The 23,085-nt window shown below is 37.0% G+C and overlaps 1 protein-coding gene across 1 annotated transcript; it reads right to left on the reverse strand.

The window, feature by feature from the left end:
• Positions 1-2,290: 2,290 nt before the first annotated feature.
• On the reverse strand, positions 2,291-16,473 carry CCDC195 (coiled-coil domain containing 195; the record flags this gene model as incomplete). The annotated part of the gene is made up of 3 exons (XM_081242369.1): positions 2,291-2,414; positions 11,175-11,421; positions 16,212-16,473. 3 exons carry the CDS (start codon positions 16,471-16,473, stop codon positions 2,291-2,293), a joined length of 633 nt encoding a protein of 210 aa, XP_081098495.1.
• Positions 16,474-23,085: the final 6,612 nt, after the last annotated feature.

Consider the following 23,085-nt stretch of genomic DNA (forward strand, 5'->3'; position numbering starts at 1 on the left):
ATTTAAAAATTAAGTACACTGCAGGTGGTAGAACTGTCTCTTAAAATAGGACTATAGTTGAACATTATATGTGGCTTACAATAACCACATAGTTCTCTCTTAGACTGCTTTATCATATTTTTTAAGTTCTATGGGTGGTGTTTTCCATAATCAGAAGGTACTACTGTACTTTCCTTTTTATTTTGGTGGTAAAAACATCAGGCTCAATGATTGTGCCTGCCTGGATACTTAGAGGTTCCTAAGATCTGTTTTCTAGAGGGTAAACTAGAATTTGGACTAAGGAATAAAATGAACTCCATAATGTTTCCTATTGTTCCTGTAACAGCTATTTTCTGGTTAAGTTTATTCTAGATTCACAGCTTAGGGAGTAGAAATAGCTCAAGGAAATCAGAGCAGACAGAATTGGGGTGCTGGAAAAGTTGCCAGGGCCAACCATTTGATTTTGAACACATTGTTTATGTTTTCCTCTGTTTCAATATCTTTATTTGTTAAAGGACATTTGCAGGAGACCAATTTATGAAAGCAAATAGCTCTGGCAGATGTTGGTGTACTTTGATAATAGATTGATGTATTTGTTAACTTTTGGCTTTCATCACCCACAGAGTTATGAACTCCTGCCACTATTGGCAGTGATGGTGACCATTAAGAATTCATTATGGGGAGGTTTCTCTTCCTTCTTCCTCTTTCTCTTTTTCCTCTTCTTTCCAGGTAACATACACAGCTCTGAATGCTAGGGAAGTGTCTTGCTGTTCATCTTTTAGCTGATGACTCATCAACTTAACCAAGAGAAAATCAAAAGCTAGAAAACACAAAAGCTAGAAATCTCACATATAAGTTTTTACCTGGTATCTTAAATCTGGTCTTTAGACAAGTTGTATTTGGTTTTCACAATGTTTTAAAAATTGAACATAATGCCAGTATTTATGAATCAGGAGATTTTGCATAAAAATCCAGATTTTAACATCCATTGGACGATAGACCATGTGACAATGGAGAGTCCCCTTCCCCACACAGCCTCACAAGCATGAGTAGTTCAGCCCCATGTGGATGGGGTGTGTGGATGGCCTGTTCTCCAGAGCACGCCCCTCATTTCTATCACTTTTCTGTCCCTTCTGGACATTTGAGTTCCCCTCTTTCCTATCTCTCCCCTCTGGTTGTAACCTTGCCCTATTGTACACCTGTTATAATGTTGAGGACATTGTTAATCTTAAATGAATATCATAAATAAAGGAAGCATCTGACCCATTATGTGACCTTTACCTCAGGGTATTCATTGATTCATCCATTTCCCTTCCAGGAGTCTGTCTTGTGATTATTAAAAACCTCTCTTAGAAATAGACTGGACCATTCATACCCTTTCCTTGCTTCCTGGCTTCTTCAGCTTGGCCTCAGATCTGGGGCACCCCATGATTCTTGGTATTTACAATAGAGGATAGTAATCACAGCTGTTTAAGACATCACCTGGGAAGGCTTGTTTAAAATGTGAATTTCTTGTCTTGTTCCTGTCTGGAGCCCCCAGATCTGCATTTTAACACTCTGGAGATTTTAACATAAGATATTTGTTTAAAAGGCATACTGGTATTAGAACATGATTGCTGTAAACTTGGAGGAGGAGATGGTCTCTTGACTAGAAGTTCAGGATTTGAGGGAGTTCTGAGGTTTTCAACCCCTAAGTAATAATCATTTGAACCTTCTTCTCTCTCCTTCTAACCAGGATGAGTGTCTTTGCCATTAGCCAGCCCACAGTTACTCTGAGCCCACAATATACGCTGTGGGAGTTTGCTGTGTTTGTGTCTACATGCCAGTAACATGGGATATTAAAAGACCAAGTGAGCTTGTGTCAGTGAAATATCAACACACAAATTAACTATAAGGATAATCACTGTGGCTTCTATGTTATAGTCAGAAATAGAACTTTTTTTTTTTTCTAGATTTGTTATAGTTTCAACTGGAGAATGACACATAATGGGAACAGCAGCATTTCCTGATAGCATAGCACAGATACGAAACATTTAGCATGCAATTTAATTTAATTACGTTTAATTGCTCACATGCTGCATAGAGAGACCTCCACAGCCACTGTGCACCCATCAACAACAACATAAAGTAATGGCTTCCATTTCTTGGCCAAGTCCACTGACAACTCTATTGACCCAACGCCAAATATTTGTATATCTTACTGAGCACCTTGCCAGAGGTCTTTGCAGGAGAGGACATTGACCCAGCCAGGCCTCGGTGTTCCCACATGTTGGAAATCAACTGTTTCTTAAATTTCACCACCTTATGTATACTATTCTGTAATGGCACTTAGCTGGTTTGTGGTCTTATTTGGAGAGTATTTCAAAGAACTTGAGTTTTTGGAATATGAAGACATGTTCATGGGTAACAGGAAACTGACTGTCTTTATCTTGTCCCTAAAGAACGCAGAATAGGGAAAGAGAAGTAAAACTTTTTAGTGAGCCTTTATGCAAAAACACTTACTATTTCTACAAAACATTTACTATTTTTGCAAGTCACCAAATATTGCTTAAAGTGTTAAAGGTTCACCTTAAGTATATCATACTTTTTTTGGTTTAGTTGTTCAATAATAATGCATGAAAAAATATTGGAATTGGCCTTTTGATTAAACCCAGTGAATAGCGCTGATAAAACTAAAATTTAAAATTTTTGAGGCAAGGTCTGTACGTCTGAGGATTATCAGCTTGGCGTTTAAAGTTGGAGGATATCATGTTCTCTCAGGCAAATGGTCCTGCACATCAAAACTCTTCAGTTGAAATGAAGCAGAAGTTTGAGGGAATTATTTTATATTCCCAATCAATCTGCAGGATGGAGTTTGAATTAATGGAATATCCATTACACCTGAACACTGAAGGGAGAGAGAAGTGAGAGCAGTGACCCAGTGTTACCTGAGGGATTAAATCTTTTCATTTTGCCCACTTCTCCTTTCCCCTTGAACAGTGTTATATATAATTTTGACATCAACCAGGATAAAGTTCTCCCAGGAATAAGTCTAAAGAACAGTGTTTAAAATTATTGCCTTTTCTCCAGTTTTGATCTCTCTCTCTCTTTAATTAGATAAGATCATAATTTCACTGAATGGCATTTAGTGGCCTGTATCTAGGGGAACACATCTGCTCCCTCCCTTGGGAGGAAGGCCAGTAGTTCTATATGGGATCAATAAAATAATAACTGCTCTGCCAACTTAGCAAGCATTCACTTGACTATCCCATTTATTCTTCACAAAAACTATGAGGTAACTGTTATTATGATTCTCTTTTTACAAAAGAATTAACTACGGCACAGCTCAGACTAATAACTTGTCCAAGACCATGCTGTGTGCAAATGATGGAGTTGGGACTTTAGCGATCTGATTCCGGAGGCTGTCTTCTTAACCACTTTGCTTAGGAAAAGAAGACAAAGTATTTATTTTAATGTGTCTGTTTTACCCTATCAGTAAAATATCATGTCTAAGTTTAGTTGTCCATATGGACCCTTTTCCCTAATCTTTTCAACAGCCTGAGATTATTTTTTCTTTTTTTCTTGAATGCAGGAGGAAAAGATTGGGTTTCTATGTCAAAATTAGGGAAAAAATTAAAATCCAGTCTCTAGTTTCTGGAGATCATTGGTTCTTAGAAACATTGACATTGGCATTATTCCGTAAAATACTTTCTTGGTACAATAATAGAAAAGTTCATGAACAAATTAGGTACAATGTCTCACTGATTTGAGAGCTAGTTCAAACAAATTGGTTCTTGATAAATCTTTGTAAGAGTCTTTGAAAGCTATTAGAAAGGAAATGAATTTACCCCCAAATTAGAGGAATAATGTAATGAGTTGTTACTTTACTAGTTAACCCCTGAGAAAGTAAAAGACAAAATAAAAAAGTACTACAAAAAAAAGCTTAATTCCTATTCAATAATTCTCTGTATCTACTGGGTTTTATGCCAACCCAGAACCCAGCTGTTGATTTTAAGCCGTTACTGACTTTCTTGCTTTAACACAATTCTACAATTGGCTCAATCTTTCAAATTAAAGTAGATTCCAAATTAGAAATGGATTGTGTTCTAATAGTTTATTCATTGGCAGCTTGGAAGTTGGAAAACATTTTGCTTCAGAAAAATAATACATTATAAACATTGGCTAGGTCCCTAAACTACCATAGAAAATAATATAAATTGAAATGGGAAAATTAATACTGCTATATTTCCCAGTTTAGCACTGTAGGTCTGTAAGCCTGTAATGGTATAAGTGCAAAAACTAAAGCATTATAATACAGGCACTGTACAATTATAAACTATGTAAACACAAGCCTGGAAAGATATCCATTAAAATCTCAGTGGTGGTTTTTCAGGTAGTGGGATTATGGAAGATTTTCCTTTTTATACTTTTTACTTTGCATATCACATTAATATTTTATAATTAGCAATTTAAAAATAATGAACATTTAGTGCTTTTATATAAATGTATATTATATATACATAATTTTATTTAGACAAAGGGTACATCTCTGCCTTTCTTCCCTCCTCCCTCTCTGAAAACTCATGACCATTGGCACACAATGGTTGGATGTACACTTCTTGTTTCCATATCCCACATCTGCTCTGTTAACAAATCTTGTTGGCTCCATCTTCAAATGTTTAGAAACCACATCCAGCTATTGCCGTTGGCCAGGAAATAATCATTTCTTGTCTAAATTATTTTTTTAGCCTTAAACATGGTCCCCTTGCTTTCTATATTGTTTTTCTATAGTCTTTTCAAAACAGAGCTCTCTCTCTCACTCTCTTTCTCTCTCTCTCTCTCTCTCTCTCTCTCTCTCTATATATATATATATATATATATATATATAAATGAAAAGAGTATATTATGCATCCTACTTCACTTAGAGAAAATCCAGAATCATTGGAAAGGAATGAAAGACCACCCTTAGCTCTCTGCCTTCTCTCTTTGTCTCACTTCTTCCCTTCACTGCACTCAGTACCAGCCACCTTGCCCTTCTTCAAACACCAGTCATGGGCCCACCCAGGCCTCTGGAATTTGCTGTTCTCAATGCCTGCAGAGTGCCCCCGCTTACCCACTCCAATTCCCTGCTCATATCCCTAGAACTCTCTCTCTCCCTTCTTTATTCAAATAGTGAGGTATCTTCTGGCTACGACATAAAAAATTTCAACAATGCTTGCTCTTCAAGCCCTTTATTTTTCCTTTGATTGGTTTACTTTTCACACCATCTAACATAATATACACTTCCTGTATTTTCATGTTTATTGATCATTATGTTACAAAGGAAAAACCTGCACATTGGCAGAGATTTTTGACAATTTTTTTCCTGCTGTATCTTCAGTGCCTAGAATCCAGCACATAGTACACCCTTAAGATGTATTTGCTGAATGAATGAATGTGGGTAATGAAAGCATAAAAAACAGACTGAAAAGATAGAAAAAAAAAACTCATGGTTAACACTTGCCCCTCAGAAGTACAGGGGAAGAGAGATATAGGGCTTTTCTCTTTGTTAGTAACATTTTTTCTTTTATATATAAAAATATCTGGATAAAATATGATAAAACTCTTGCAGATGAATACACTGATATTTGTAATACTAGTTTCTGAATTTTATGTATTTTGAAAATTTTCATAAAGACATATTTTACTAGTTTTCCAATAATTAATGGTAAGGCACATATTCCTAGCATTCCATGGAAGGGCTTTTATGATGGATCCTGCTAACTTCTCCATCCTCACTGATTTCCTTACTTTTAGTTTTCTCTGTAGTCATGATTTCTTCTATCTTCTTGTCTTTTTTGCTCTACCGGGATGACTTTTCCATTTTTCTTTGCCTGTCCTTCCTGACCCAGGTTCCTCTCTCTGCTCCTATAATAGAATTGTCTACAAATGAAGAACAGTGTTCATCCTGCCTTGTAAAATTCAAATAAAACTGGCTCAGCCTTTGTATCCCACATCCAGTGGGAAGTCCAGTGCTCTTTCCAATATTTATGAGAATTCTTGCAGGCCTATTAATTATGGTTACCCTTTGATTTGATTTCCTGCCACTGATGAATTAGATAACTCATTCTCTCAACAACTATATTTGTTCCATTTTCTCTTCCCCAGATAAGTTAATCATGAAACCAGGTCCCTATTTCTTGATTTTCCTCCTTCTCCTCAGAGGAGACAAATGTGTATACATTTTTTTTAAACATCTTTATGGGAGTATAAGTGCTTTACAATGGTGTGTTAGTTTCCACTGTATAACAAAGTGAATCAGCTATACATATACATATATCTCCATATCTCCTCCCTCTTGCGTCTCCCTCCCACCCTCCCTATCCCACACCTCTAGGTGGACACAAAGCACGGAACTGATCTCCCTGTGCTATGCAGCTGCTTCCCACTAGCTATATTTCTTTTTTTTTTAACTTTATATTGGAGTATAGCCAATTAACAATGTTGTGATAGTTTCAGGTACACAACAAAGCAACTCTAGCTATCTATTTTACATTTGGTAGTGTATACATGTCCATTCCACTGTTTCACTTCGTCCCAGCTTATCCTTCCCCTTCTCAGTGTCCTCAAGTCTATTTGCTACATCTGAGTCATTACTCCATTCTTGTCCCTACGTTCTTCAGAACTTTTTTTTTTTTTTAGATTCCATATATATGTGTTAGCATACGGTATTTGTTTTTCTCTTTCTGACTTACTTTATTCTGTATGACAGTCTCTAGGTCCATCCACCTTACTACAATTAACTCAATTTCTTTTCTTTTTATGGAAGAATAATATTCCATTGTATATATGTGCCACATCTTCTTTATCCATTCATCCGATGATGGACACTTAGGTTGCTTCCATGTCCTGGCTATTGTAAATAAAGCTGCAATAAACATTGTGGTACATGACTCTTTTTGAATTATGGTTTTCTCGGGGTATATGCCCAGTAGTGAGATTGCTGGGTCATATGATAGTTCTATTTTTAGTTTTATAAGGAAACTCCATACTGTTCTCCATAGCGGCTGTATCAGTTTACATTCCCACCAACAGTGCAAGAGAGTTCCCTTTTCTCCACACCCTCTCCAGCATTTATTGTTTGTAGATTTTTTGGTGGTGGCCATTCTGAATGGTGTGAGGTGATACCTCATTGTAGTTTTGATTTGCATTTCTCTAATAATTAGTGATGTTGAGCATCCTTTCTTGTGTTTGTTGGCAATCTGTATATCTTCTTTGGAGAAATGTCTATTTAGGTCTTCTGCCCATTTTTGGATTAGGTTGTTTGTTTTTTTTTGATATTGAGCTGCAAGAGCCGCTTGTAAATTTTGGAGATTAATCCTTTGTCAGTTGCTTCGTTTGCAAATATTTTCTCCCATTCTGAGAGTTGTCTTTTCATCTTGTTTATGGTTTCCTTTGCTGTGCAGAAGCTTTTCAGTTTCATTAGGTCCCATTTGTTTATTTTTGTTTTTATTTCCATTTCTCTAGGAAGTGGGTCAAAAAGGATATTGCTGTGATTTATATCATGGAGTGTTCTGCCTATGTTTTCCTCTAAAGTTTTATAGTTTCTGGCCTTACATTTAGGTCTTTAATCTATTTTGAATTTATTTTTGTGTATGGTATTAGAGAGTGTTCTAATTTCATTCTTTTACATGTAGCTGTCCAGTTTTCTCAGTACCACTTATTGAAGAGGCTGTCTTTTCTCCATTGAATGTTCTTGCCTCCTTTATCAAAAATAAGGTGATCATATGTGCGTGGGTTTATCTCTGGGTTTTCTATCCTGTTCCATTGATCTATATTTCTATTTTTGTGCCAGTACCATACTGTCTTGATTACTGTAGTTTTGTAGTATAGTCTGAAGCCCAGGGGCCTGATTCCTCCAGCTCCGTTTTTCTTTCTCAAGATTGCTTTGGCTATTCGGGGTCTTTTGTGTTTCCATACAAATTGTGAAACTTTTTGTTCTACTTCTGTGAAAAATGCCATTGATAGTTTGATAAGAATTGCATTGAATATGTAGATTGCTTTGTGTAATATAGTCATTTTAACAATATTGATTCTTCCAATCCAAGAACATGGTATATCTCTCCATCTGGTTGTATCACCTTTAATTTCTTTCATCAGTGTCTTAAAGTTTTCTAGTACAGGTCTTTTGTCTCCTTAGGTAGGTTTATTCCTAGGTATTTTATTCTTTTTGTTGCAATGGTAAATGGGAGTGCTTCCTTAATTTCTCTTTCAGATTTTTCACCGTTAGTGTATAGGTATGCAAGAGATTTCTGTGCATTAATTTTGTATCCTCATACTTTACCAAATTCATTGATTAGCTCTAGTAATTTTCTGGTAGCATCTTTAGGATTCTCTATGTATAGTATCTTGTCATCTGCAAACAGTGACAGCTTTACTTCTTCTTTTCCGATTTGGATTCCTTTTATTTCTTTTTCTTCTCTGATGGTTGTGGCTAAAACTTTCCAAACTATGTTGAATAATAGTGGTGAGAGTGGGCAACCTTGTCTTGATTCTGATCTTAGTGGAAATGGTTTCAGTTTTTCAGCATTGAGAATGATGTTGGCTGTGGTTTGTCATATATGGTCTTTATTATGTTGAGGTAAGTTCCCTCTATGCCTACTTTCTGGAGGGTTTTTATCATAAATGGGTGTTGAATTTTTTTGAAAGCTTTTTCTGCATCTATTGAGATGATCATATGTTTTTTCTCCTTCAATTTGTTAATATGGTGTATCACATTGATTGATTTGCATATATTGAAGAATCCTTGCATTCCTGGGATAAACTCTGGTTGATCATGGTGTATTATCCTTTTGATTTGCTGTTTCATTCTGTTTGCTAGTATTCTGTTGAGCATTTTTGCATCTATGTTCATCAGTGATATTGGCCTCTATTTTTCTTTCTTTGTGGCATCTTTGTCTGGTTTTGGTATCAGGGTGTTCGTGGCCTCATAAAATGAGGTTGGGAGTGTTCCTCCCTCTGCTATATTTTGGAAGAGTTTGAGAAGGATAGGTGTTAGCTCTTCTCTAAATGTTTGATAGAATTTGCCTGTGAAGCCATCTGGTCCTGGGCTTTTGTTTGTTGGAAAATTTTAAATCACAGTTTCAATTTCAGTGCTTGTGATTGGTCTGTTCATATTTTCTATTTCTTCCTGGAAGGTTGTGCATTTCTAAAAATTTGTCCATTTCTTCCAGGTTGTCCATTTTATTGGCCTAGGGTTGCTTGTAGTAATCTCTTTCTATTTCTGCAGTGTCAGTTGTGACTTCTCCTTTTTCATTTCTAATTCTATTGATTTGAGTGACCTCCCTTGTTTTCTTGATGAGTCTGGCTAATGGTTTATCAAATTTGTTTATCTTCTCAAAGAATCAGCTTTTAGTTTTATTGATCTTTGCTATTGTTTCCTTCATTTGTTTTTCATTTATTTCTGCTCTGATCTTTATGATTTCTTTCCTTCTGCTAATTTTGTGGGTTTTTTTGTTCTTCTTTCTCTAATTGCTGTAGCTGTAAAGTTAGGTTGTTTATTTGAGATGTTTCTTGTTTCTTGAGGTAGGATTGTATTGCTATAAACTTCCATCTTAGAACTGCTTTTTTTTTTTTTTTTTTTTTTTTTTTACCATACGCGGGCCTCTCAGTGTTGTGACCTCTCCTGTTGCGGAGCACAACCTCCAGACGCGCAGGCTCAGTGGTCATGGCTCGTGGGCCCAGCTGCCCCATGGCATGTGGGATCTTCCTGGACTGGGGCATGAACCTGTGTCCCCTGCATTGGCAGGTGGACTGTCAACCACTGTGCCACCAGGGAAGCCCTTAGAACTGCTTTTGCTGCATCCCATAGGTTTTGGGTCGTCGTGTTTTCATTGTCATTTGTTTCTGGGTATTTTTTATTTCCTCTTTGATTTCTTCAGTGATCTCTTGGTTATTAAGTAGTGTATTGTTTAGCCTCCATGTGTTTGTAATTTTTACATATTTTTTCCTGTAATTGATACCTAGTCTCATAGCATTGTGGTCAGTAAAGATATGTGATATGATTTCAATTTTGTTAAATTTACCAAGGCTTGATTTTTGACCCAAGATATGATCTATTCTGTACAATGTTTCATGAGCACTTTAAAAGAAAGTGTTCTCTTGTTTTTGGATGGAATGTCCTATAAATATCAATTAAGTCCATCTTGTTTAATGTATCATTTAAAGGTTGTGTTTCTTTGTGTATTTTCATTTTTGATGATCTGTCCATTGGTGAAAGTGGGGCGTTAAAATCCCCTACTATGATTGTGTTACTGTCAATTTTCCCTTTTATGTCTGTTCGCATTTGCCTTATATATAGATTTGCTCCTATGTTGGGTGCACCATAACTTAAAAGCTTTTCCACAGCAAAGGAAAACATAAACAAGATGTGTATATACTTTTGATAGTCAGGGCATAACTGGTTATTGGGAGGTAGAAATGCAGATTGTGGGGTAGGGGAAGTGATGCTCTAACACAGTAGTACTTGACAGTGACAATCTTGTTCTGAAAGAGCCCTTGGCTTTACCCACTACAAGGGCCACTAGCCAACTATCCTCTTAAAGATTCCCAGCCTACTTCTCAAATATTTTCTCAGTCCCTCCCATTTGCAGCCTGCTCATAACTCCTTAAATACCAATTCATATTTTGCAGGACAGGTCAGTTTCCTCTTTGTCTCTTGGCCTGTTTGGCTTATGCCTAAAGAGTCCTGTCTTATACTCACATAAGCCCATGAAGGCACCTTCCTCCACAAGAACAGTTCTTTCTCAGACAGGAATTCTCTGTTTAGCTCCTAATGTAACTGTGCCTTCTCCCTGAGACACTCTTTATTGCAGTGTTCAGTTTACTTGTGCGTCTTTGTCACTATATGAAAGTTTTAAACATAACGTTTTGCTTTTGCAGGATCTTGGATCCCCAGCGACCAGCTCAGAGTATGATAATTAATGCTTGATTAGTATGTGAAGCCTGATGGTTCTCCACTTATTAGAGGCATCTATTAGTGGGTACCATTTGATCTCACATAAATTTGTTTCTTTTGGTTCTCAAAACAGACATAAGTACGATGGAAGTTATCTTGGCCTAATAGCCTACTTGGTTTTATTACTTCCAATAGATAAGACCTGGCTTATCCAGGAGAATGTCTCAGTAACCATCACAGCATTCAACTATAAACTATCTTGAGGCAGATTGTACATTACCTGCAACCAAAACCATGCTTGGGAAAGGCTCTTTGGCTGGAACCATTGCTGGTAAAAGAATCTGGGGCAAACATCTTTTCTTCGTTGTCTTGCTTCTTAATTGAAGAACATGCCAGTGATTTGACTGTTCTTTGAGCTTCTAGAATTCCACGATTTGGATGTTTTTCCCCAGCTTTCCAAGGATCTTTTACAGCTAACAAATGAGTTGGTGAGGAAATGGAATAGCGTCTAACAATCATAACATTGCCTGTACAAGAGACACAAAATTCAAGTTTAAAAATTCTACTTTTAATGACCTCCACAAATGGAAGATTGTGTTGGTAGTAGATACTTCATTGAAACTAACTAACCAATGCTGTTGTTTTTAGATTAATTTTTTTGCATAAAAGACATTCATTCATTGATTAATTTGGAAATTATTGAGTGCCAACCATGAGCCAGGTGTTTTTTTAAGAGACAGGGAGTAGGAGTGAACAACACAGAATTCTTGCCTGCATAAAATTCTCATGTGGCTGACAGGTGATAAACAAACAATATATGATAAAATTCAGATAGTGGTAGGTTCTAGGAAGACAAATCAAGCTAATGAGGGCTAGGGGATAGAGGCAGATGAGGGAGGGGGTCTGGAGGCTATTTAAATAGTGTGGTCAGGGAAGACCTTCCTGAGAACATAGAATATGAACAGAGAGCTGGACATATAGAGATAATAAAACACGATTTTAAAATGCAAAGAACATGAATTTCTAGACATGCAGTTCTGGAAGTTCTCCTCATTCTAGAAGAACGTGCTCATCCACAGTCCCTCATCACTTGAATAGCCACAAATAATTGAACTGGCTGCTCCCTGAAATGTGTGTGTTGGCTTTAGTAAGGACAGTTGTTATGAGGATGACTGTCGAATGAGAGATGAAAGCAAGGCAGACACATGGAAAGAAGTAAAGATGCCTTGGGACTTCCCTGGTTGTCCAGTGGTTAAGACTCCACCCTTCCACTGCAGGGGGCATGGGTTCCATTCCTAGTCGGGGAATTAAGATCCTGCATGCTGCAAGGCACGACCAAAAAATTAAAAAAAAAAAAAAAGAAGTAGTAAAGATGCCTTCTGTGGGAAACAGGAGTTCTCCTGAGAGAGATGGAGAGATTTATGGCTTTAGTTTCTGAGGGCTTCCAACCCAATTTCTGTCCATAAGTCTGCTAATAAGCTCTTTCCTTGAGGTAAATCCTATCTCCATTCCTTGTAATGAAAGCACCTTGAATAAAAGAGCTTTATTTTAGGGAGTCTTGGTTTGTCTGTGTCTCACTTCTAACACTGTGCTAACTTACCTGGGGCCTGTCATTCAACCTCTACTTAGACACCTAGCTATTACCCCTGAGGTTAATGACACTGACCTCAAGGGTTGGTTTCCATTTTCTGGAGCACTTAATGAATGTTTTTTGAATCTTTATTCTTTCTCATCATAGCTTTGTCATTTGTCAAAGTATAAGAAAGTGCAGCATCGTGTTTAGGTTTTCAGAGTGCTGGAAGCACAATTTTCTCTTTTTTAAGTTTGTGGCCCATGTCTGAAGAACACAGACAGCAAATTATATAGCCATTACAGAAAGTGGAGGCTGCCCTGGCTTTTCATAGTTTGGAAGAGCCGGAGGTCATATTTTAAGCAAGAGTTTGTGGGAGAGTTTAAGTTCAAATCTATCTGAAGTAATTAACTGCAAATACTATTCATAAATTATCTTTGAACACTTCCTTTGGCCATGATATATCACTTTTATAATTATCTAAAAACAAGTTTATGACTATTGACAAACATAAAAGTTTCTGTTTAAGAGGATTATAAAGCAATATCTTGAGGGCTTCCCTGGTGGCACAGTGGTTGAGAGTCCGCCTGCCGGTACGCGGGACACGGGTTCGTGCCCCAGTCTAGGAAGATCCCGCGTGCCACGGAGCGGCTAGGCCCGTGAGCCATGGCCGCTGAGCCTGCGCGTCCGGAGCCTGTGCTCCGCAACAGTGAGAGGCCCACGTACTAAAAAACAAAACAAAACAAAACAAACAAACAAACAAAAAAACAATATCTTTATACCAAATGGTAGGAAAATACAGCAGAGGAAATTATATTTATAATAGCAAAGTTTATTGTTTGGGGCCTATACTACAGCTTGACAGATCAGCATATAGGCTTTTGGTTTATGTCCCTGGATCACAAGTAATCTGTATCCTTTAGTTTCTTATCAATAAAAGGGAAAGAATATTCCACAGAGCATCACAGGGTCATTAGCACCAATTCAAAGATTGCTTTCAAATGCACTTTATTTGCCAGCAAAGGGTATGAGCAGATTGAAGGGAATGCTGGAGTTTCCCTGTAAAGAATTGCTTCTTGCATCTTCTTTGTAGCAGATTATCTCTTCCTTAAAAGAGCCTAGGTGAGATTACAAAGGGCAGGCAGGGTGAGGGCAACATCCCTGGAATGGACAGGTTGGATTTCATACCTACCAAATGCTGGCACACTCTTACATATATTTCCAGGAGAATTTAGTCTCAAGTGATTGCTTCCAGACCCACCTTAATGGTTCCTTCTTAAAGTGAGACACACTTCTGATTTCATATCATTCCTTCTCAAATAATAAGTTTATATTAGTTTGTTTTCAAGAGGATCAGACAAGCTGCTTAATCTCTCTGGGTCTTGTAGCCTCAAAAGTATAAAAAAGGGGATGAGCTCTAAATCTCTTCCCTAGCAGCACATTTCTATCATTCAGTTGCAAGTATGAATTTTGATTGATATCAGCAATATCTTACTGACTGCTAATAAAAACCTTAAACTCAAGTCAAATGATATTTTTCCAACCTATCTAATGATATGATGACAACTGCTACCAAGTAACTCATGCTGAGTCTTACTTGTGCTACCTCATTTAATCGTCTCAGCAGCCTTATGAGATAGATTCTATCACTTTCTCCATTTTACAGATGACGAGAGTGATCATAAAACGTGTCATATTCATAGAATCATAGAATTTTACAGTTGGAATAGGCCTTGGAAGGCATCTAACCCATTCATTTTTACTTGATAAAGCTAAGATCAGGAATTTTATGTGAGCTACCCAGCACTGACCAACTATTACAAAACTGGGACTACAACCCAGGTGTCTTCATGCTCAGGCCAATGTTCCTTCTACTTATATCACTTTCATAATAGAACATCACATGTAAGACACACATAAATATCACTTAAATTAACTCAACCGGGCTTCTAAGCACAAATTTAAATCATATTTCCTTCTTTGCTTTATTGGTGCAACTGGCAAGACTTCCCCAAATGTCACCAAATGTTTTTCACTAGTCCTTTTCCAACTTAATGCTTATATTCTTACTGGAGGTCACCATTCAGTTGCTGAAAATGTATATTATCAGTTGTGTATTTAGCTCTTAATAATATTCAAACCTCTTTTAAATTAAATGGCATTCAGGCCCTGAATTCAGGGTTTAAAAGGTAATACTCTTTGTTCTTTAACCAGTTTAATGCTTGTTTTAGAAAAGCACTAGGTGTACTGAGGCTCAAATTACTTTTGCATTAGGATAAGGATCATGAAAAATAGATTTGAAGGAGTTGTTTACCTTTGGAGTAAGGCAGTTGTTTTCAGTTGGGAGAAATGTTGTCTTCCAGGTGACATTTGGAATGTCTGCAGACATTTTTGATGGTCATGACTGAAGGGGGAGAGGCAGGTACTACTAGTGTTTAGAAGTCAGGAAAAACTGCTAACATCCTACAATGTCCAAGACAAACTGCTATAATACAGAGGTATTCAGTCCAAATGTCAAAAATTCAGAGGTGGAGGAAGCCTGGGGAAGGATATACTACACATGTCCATATCTTTTTTTTTTTTTTTTCACCAGGAGAAAGTCTAACTTCCTTATAGTTTACTCTTTCAGTTTTACTAAATAACCAACAGACAGAATAACTCAGATCCAGAGTTGTTCTTGACAACAAGGGAAAAGATCGTGATTGGAATCTGTTCCCAGCTTTGAAATACAGGAACCCATACTAGAAAGAGACCTCTTTAACAGAAAAAAACAGCTGGAAATAGAACATGTCCAATTGCCAAGCTGTTCAGCACCTCTAAATGGCATTGCCTGAATCTTTTGACAGAGGATATTAAGCGCTTTGAGTATTTAATTATGTATATCAATTTTATTTGAATATATTGTATGTAGGTAAGCACTCATTTAAATGTAGAATATATTTTTTCACTCTCCTGATTTCTGACTTAATGCATAGTCCTCACAGTCAAAATTCTTTCCCATAAAGGGTGAGAGATTTGATTCTTTTAGAATATATCATTGCCTTTTATTCTTGAAGTCTTCAACCTGTATAGTAATTTGAATTATGTGCAACATATGTTCATAAAGGATAGTAAAAAATTTGTAAAATACGGATAAGAAATAATACCTACCATTTGTTGTGTGTTTGCCAGGTGCTATACTAAGCACTTAGTTTATCATTACAGTCAATCCTCACAACCATGTGAGGTAGGTACTATAACACTTCCAAATGAACAAAATGAGGGTTAAAGATTTCTCAGAGCTAGCTCTAAATCAAATGGCCAACTGGAGTCAGATCACTGGCAACCGTATTTGTCTGATTCTAATATCCATATACTTAACTATTATGCAATACTGTTCTAGGTTAATAAGTGATCACGCCATTTGACACGTACCCATTTAGTGTTCCATTATGTAGCATTTAAATGCTTGAAATCAAGAAAGGAAAAAAAGCATTACTTTTAATATGACTGATTTCCACAAATCTGTCATCCTTATCTTTCCAGGACTATCTGGAGATAGTTTCAATGCTGTTAAAATATATTGCTTGAAGATGCTAAAGAAATTCTTTCCCTAGGGATTCAAAGGTAATCTACCAGGAGAAAAAGGATGGAACTCACCACTGTAATACCAAATTACGCAGTTATGTGAGAGGCACAATAAACCTATTATTTAGGAGATATTTGCAAAGGTGGGCACTGCCCAGAAGAGCTATGGATGTACAGTACCTTGGTGTTCCCTCACAGCTGGGGTCGTACCAGTGGAAACACCACCATGAAGGGCTGCTGGAGATTGTCCAGGCACTTCTGCAAATTTACCGAGGTCTGTGACTTCCTCCTCCTTCTCATCTCCTGATTTTCCCCCTGAGCCTGGGGTTCTCTGACTAGTTGAAGTCAGTTTCATCCGGAGGGCTTGATTCTCTTTCTCCAGCTTATTGATCTCTGCCCGCATTTCCTGGATAACTCTCATGAGCTGGATATTTGCTTCCATTGCCTCTTTTCAGGTCGCTCTGGTTTGTTCCTTTAGGGAGACAGATCAACATTTGCTCATGAACCAAATGCACAATCTACTCAGTGGAACAAGTTGCTCCCGCCCATAAATATTCCTGGACAATAGGTGTCATCCTCCTCTATGCCATCTTTCAGCATCTGGGGAGTTAGGCTGTCTACGGAGGTAAAGGATCTCCATGACTTATTCATTCTGGGTTTTGTTTTTCAGAACAGAGCTTTTCTTTGTATCTTTCATTTCATATCAATCCACAGTTCTAGAATATTGCTTTGTGTCTGCAGAGGACACTCCAGAAATTTCCAGTGAGGACCAGAGTTTCTTGCTTCTGTCATGAACGCACCATCCTACCAGCCACTCAAGTTTTTTCTCTGTTGCTATTTCTGGGATCAGACGTTTCATAGAATCACCAACTGGCACGAGCACATCAAAACTGGCACATAAGAATTATTCTTTGTCTTCTCTGTAAAATATATCATAGTTCTGTACTTTTTGGGTAAATTATTAATTTTGACACCTCTTGATTAAGGGTAACTAGCAGAGGAAGTCATATGAATTGCAGTGAGATTATTTAAATGAGATGTTGATAATTATACCTAAATCCCTTAAGATAATTTCAAGGACCATATAATTACTTCTCAGTAGGTTTCTATCATATAAGCATTTTTGCTGTTATTTGGTTTCAGAGTGTTTGCTTGGGCAAATACTGCCCAGAGCTCTTTTGGGAATGTAAGAAGATACAGGTTAAACATTAATCTTGAATGAGAAGAACACGCAACAGTTAACAGCTTTCATTACCTATTTCCTGAAGAGGTTTCTTTGTTGGGAATGAAAAGTACGAATCTTAGATAACATATTCTCTATAACCACTTGGAAATTCAATTAATGTTTAAACATGAATGGCTTTTTGCAATAGGGTAAAAATGATCAGATAATTTTTCATGGTGATAGTTTTCCCTGCACATTTGTTCCCTTATGTTTTTATGTATATTGATGTGGGTTTTTTTGCTTATCCTAATAAATAGAATAGGCAGGTTGATTGATCCAAGGCCGTAGGTGAGATTGGAGAAAGTATTACTCCTTTTTTATTCATACTGAATTATTATATGTATTTAAATTTTATGAAGTGTTTACTAAAAAGTCAGTCTAAAAAACAATGTGGCTGTTTTGATATACTACTTCTATTTGTATTTAAATGAATTTCAGTAAACTTTTGTGTGCCAAACTGGCTAGAGACTATGGAAGTGGCTGTGGAAATATGGAATATGGAGTAAGATGAGTCGTAAAGGTCATCCAGTCCAACCACCTACCAGATATTCAAATCTGTTCCACAACATCTCTGTAATGGATTATTGACCCTATATTTAAGTATTTCCCCTGTAGGAAAGTCCTCTTCCTACAAAGGTATACTACTTACTTTTTAATTAAAATTATTTACTTGACCAAAAGTTGGCCTCCATGTAGCCTGTTCCTAGTTATTCTCTTTAGAGAGGTTATGTGAGAAGCCTAATCCTTGTTTTAATGAAAATTCTTATTCCATCATGTTCTAATGAGTCTATATTCACCAGAAGGAACATCCCAATTCTTTCAACTGTTTGTCAGCTAATGTGGGTTCATGGACCTTGGCCGCTCTCTTTTGAACATGTTTCCATTTGTAGAAAGGTCTCTTGAACTAGGATGTCCAGGTTTAAATGCATTCTCCTGAAGGCATCTGACTAGCCTGGAGTATACTGGCATAGCTTCTGTAAAGTCTTCTGTAGAAAATATTCCATAAAATTGGGCAGTAAAGACCATTCTTGAAATTGTATTCACTGCAACAAAGCAGGAATTGTATAATTGTTGAAACTGACAAAATAGTTATTATTTATAGACAATTTGATTGATATCTAGAAAGTCCAAGGAATTGAATAAAATATTTTATTTTGTAATCTACTCCTATGTTACAAAATAAATATTTAAAAATCAGTAGTTTTCTAAAGTACTATTAATAACTATATAGAATAAAATAATTGAAAAGTATTCCACTAACAATAGGCTCCCCACCTATAAAATCACTCAGGAATTGTCTTTAAAAAGTTTGTAGAAGAAAATCTAGTATTTTACTGAGATAGAAAACGGAGAATATGCTCTTGGTGAGAGGACTGTATATTTTAAGGAAATTGTAATTGAATTTCTAATTTATAGGTTTAGTGGAAGCACAAATTCTTTTTTTAAAAAAAGAAATTGATGAAGTCATTCTAAAGATCGCCTGGAGATAATAAGCTTGAATTATGTGAAAATGAAGCGTATTTGTTGGATCTTTGTCTTATTAAATTATTCAATAGAGTATGAAGCTATAAAGATGAAAACAGCAAATACTGGTGAATTTGCAGGTAGGACAAAGTTACAGATAATTCCTAGAAGAAATAGAAATGGCCAAAAAATGTGAAAGAATCTCAACATCACTAGTAATTTTGCAAATTAAAACAATGAAATACCTATTTTGGAAGGACCTAAACAAGCTAGCACAGATTTTGAAAAATGAATAAAATGAATGCAAATACTATTAATAAATGGCATGTCTTTTTGATAAGCAGTTTTACAATAAGTATCAAGGATATTTAAAAAAATTCTTCACTGTAGATCTTTAAATTCTACCTTCTAGACTCTACCTAAGAAAGTAATTATATTTAAAGATTTTTATAAAAGGATGCTCATTGTGCATTACTTTAATAGCAAAAACATTGGAAATAACCTAAGTGTACAAAAGAGGAGAATAAATATATAAAATATGATACAGCCTTAAAACATAATAGTATTCTGAAACTGAAAATGTTGAGTGAAAAAGTAGTATATATTATAGAGTAAAATCAAAACCATGTAAAAAGCATTAGAAAGAAATGCACTGAAAGGAAAACAATTCCTATCTCTTTGTGGTCAGATTTTGGATGATTTTTATTTACCCTTATATGCTATATGAATTTTTAAAAATCCTATAGTTACATGAAAGATATCCATAATGAAAAACTTAGGTAATAAAAAATGTGAAAGAAATTTATTTAAATGATCTGACATTACGTTTTCTTGGGACTTTGTTGATGTTTGATTAAGTCAAATGGCAATTAGGTCAAATGACTAGTGAGAACTGGAATTTTTTTCTTACCAAATTAGCTTTAGTCTTTAATAGTTGTCATAACAGTTTTAAAATTGGATATATGAGTGAAAGTTGTTCAGAATTAGTAAATTTTTATATAAATGCTAGGATTGATGGTTTTATAATTACTCATGATTCATTTCTAAGGGTGTGGATGGATGTCTTGTGTAATGGGACAGGCTGGGCTCAGAGAGTTCTGCTTTAGGAACTGACTTGTATAGTGGGGTAGATGGGGTATTGGGTCCTGTTAGAAGGGCGGAGAAGTGGTGAGTGGGATTGAAGGAAAATTCCAACAGCATGCTCTGGGAAGTCCAAATGGCAAGAGGAAAAAAGTGTCTGAAGACCACAGCAGTAACTGACAGGTAATAATCCAAGCAAGAAACTTGTTTGGGGATCCAGGCTGAAGGATGGCATAGCAGGGCATTGTTGGCATGTAGAAGAGCTACGGCCACTGCCACTGTGACTCCCTGATGGCACTTTAGGCCTTTTTCTTGAACTACCAAAATCAGGACTGTAAGCCCTTTTTCTAGAGCAGGGACCCTCAGACCCCTCAGCATCACCTGGGAGTGCTTGCTTAAAATGAAGGTCTATAGGCCCAACCCTAGACCCGTTGGGACTCTCTTGTGGTAGATTTGGTAAATCACATTGTAAGAAGCTCCCTAGATTATTCTTATGCATACTAAAGTTTTACGACAATTGTTCTAGAACAGTAGCAGAAATTTAAAAAACCAATAGAAATAAAATGGAAGCCGCATACACCATTACAAATTTTCTAGTAGCCGCGTTAAAAAAGTAAAGAAAACAAATTAATTTTCATGTTTTCTTTAACACAGTAGCCCCAGGATATTATCATTTCAACATGCAAATAAATATAAAAATTACAACTGAGATATTTTATATAGTTTTTCTCACACTGTCTTTAAAATTCAGTGTGCATTTTACACTGAGAGCCTGTCACAATTCAGACACTAATTTTTCATTGGAAATACCTGATCTGTATTCAGATTTCATCAAACTGACAGTTGAAAAGGTCGATTTGCGTGCCCAGGTGGTTCCAAACATACTGAGACACACTTGGGTATCAGTCAGTCATCTGTAGAGCAGGCTCCAGTGATCCTCCAGCTCAATGGGAGTAGGAGGCATGGGTCACCCATGAGGTCTGATGTGACCCTGTCTTTGGCTCCACTCTGATTTCATCTGCTACCACTCCCTTGCTCCACCACTCTGCCCTGCCCCAATCACACTGGCCTTTTTGGTTCCGTAAACACTCCAGGCACATTCTTGCCTTACGACCCTGGTCCCAGCTGTCCCTGTGACTGAAAGGGCTTCCCCTTAGATATCCACACAGCTAATTCCCTCATCTTCTACACCAGCTAGTAAACCACATGCCTCCAGCCTCCAGCGTGAGTTGACACTGTGGGAATGGAGTCAATCTTTGGCTTTTCCCACATTTGTGGGCAAAGGTTTAAAAAAGGAGATGAACTGCATTAGCACATCTGCTTTCCAGAGAACGGAGAGTTGGCACCAAGTGCCTTCCTTCCATCCTCCTCGAATAGATGATGACACATCATGTCCTTTTTCTAGACATAAAATTGTGCCTTGCTAGAATATGGTGTGTAGGGTTGACATGTGGCTTCTTTATCTGTCAGAAACTTCAGTTTAATTCAGTGACAAAGGATGGGCAAGGTCAGATTAGAACTCAGGGATTTTGACTGCATTATCATCACTCGACCATGTGTAGAGGTACCCAAATGCCTTACCCTCTAAGACATAGTAGAAAAATGTCACTTACATGAAATCTTATGTCTCACTTTTCAAGCAGGCATAAACTCTGCTGTTATAAATTATTTAAGCAGCTGCTCAGAAATTCTACTTTTGCAGCATTTGCTGAGAATTCACTTTGACCTTGAACTTGATATGTAGCTATTGTCAGAGTGATTTCCCAGGTGACCGGAAGCATCTGGTGTTGCCATGAGCCCAGACTCAGGACTGGATTTGACAGTCCGCCTTCTCGTCATCTTTTTGACATCTGAGTACCACACAGTGGCAGAGCAGTCATGTGGAAAGGAAGGAGGAGATGAGAAGTTTTTGATGGGCACAATGTCCGTGAAATACTGATAAGCTTATGAGAGGGATGTTTAAGAATGCCCTGGGTCAACTCAATGCCCTGGGAAGTGATGAGCCACCTCCCTGTTCAGCCAGATGTGAGATGAGCTTGGCTTAGCCAGCTTTGTGTGCATGAAGAGATTTTCATGGAGACAGATATGAGAAAGAACATCCATCGTCTGACAGACTGCCACTGGCCTGTAGTGAGTTTCCAATGAGAAAAAGAATTTCAAGGCTTCCCTGAAACTGGCATATGTGCAAGAAATTTGAACTGATATAATGGACAGGGTAGAGATCCTGGGTCCTAAGGACCTAACTCCTACTCTGCCATTATCTCATTATTAAATCTTATAAAATAAAGGCAGGTAAAATAAATGAATGATATGAGTTGAACAACTAGTCAGTTCCAGCCATCAGTTGCCATGAAGAAATGCACCTCTACAGTTTCTAGTTCTTTCGAATTTCCAAAAGAAGTTGGAATCCAGATATCATGAGAGATCTTTACACTTTTAAAGATGGGCAGCTAATTCAACCTTTCAAATATATTGTACAGACCCAACAAAACATGTTCGAGGGAATGGATACATTCTCTTGGTTTCCAATGTGTGTGGCTTCCAGGAGACAGAGTCCTTCTTCCCATGAGAAAATAAGGACCAGAAAAGTAATAAAGCTTTCCAAGATCAACTTGCTCTAGTCAACATTTACTGAGGGCCAGTTTTAAGCCTCCAGCAGGATATCCTGTAAGGATCTAGCTTTATGTACTTTCAGCTGCAAGAACAAGTTATTCCTCTTTTCTGAGCCTATATCTTTATCTCTAAAGGGAACATAAGGACAGTTATCTCCATGGGTCATTGTGAAGATTGAATGAATTTATAATGGTAAATACTCAAGTGCTTTGAAGTTAGTAAGTTTTCAATACATGTTAGTAGAGTAACATCAGGTTTTAAAATTAAAGATTGCTGGTTGAATATTCTATCTGCTATCTAGCATTAGACAAGTAGGGAGGGGGCTTCATAGGGGAGGAGAGAGGGAGGATGGAGAGGCATATGACTGCAGGAGAATGAACCTATCTGCGGGTTTTGAGTCTAGCCTTGCCCTGGGTACCTGTATATCTGCAGACAGTTCCTCTCTGCTGAGCCCCAGTGTTTTTAGTTTCATTAAAATCCCTTTTGGAATTTATGGATCAATTGGGAACAGTTAACATCTTTACTATATTGAATCTTTATTATGACATTTATTCTGATCTACTTCTAAGTACTTCAAGAATGTTTTGTAGTTATGCACATGAAAGTCTTCCACTTATTTTATTACATTATTATTTCACTATCATTTAGCTCTAAATATTTTGTAATTCCTAG

This window comes from Mesoplodon bidens, assembly GCF_964165515.1.
Source record: "Mesoplodon bidens genome assembly, chromosome: 8".
NCBI classification, from domain to species: domain Eukaryota; kingdom Metazoa; phylum Chordata; class Mammalia; order Artiodactyla; family Ziphiidae; genus Mesoplodon; species Mesoplodon bidens.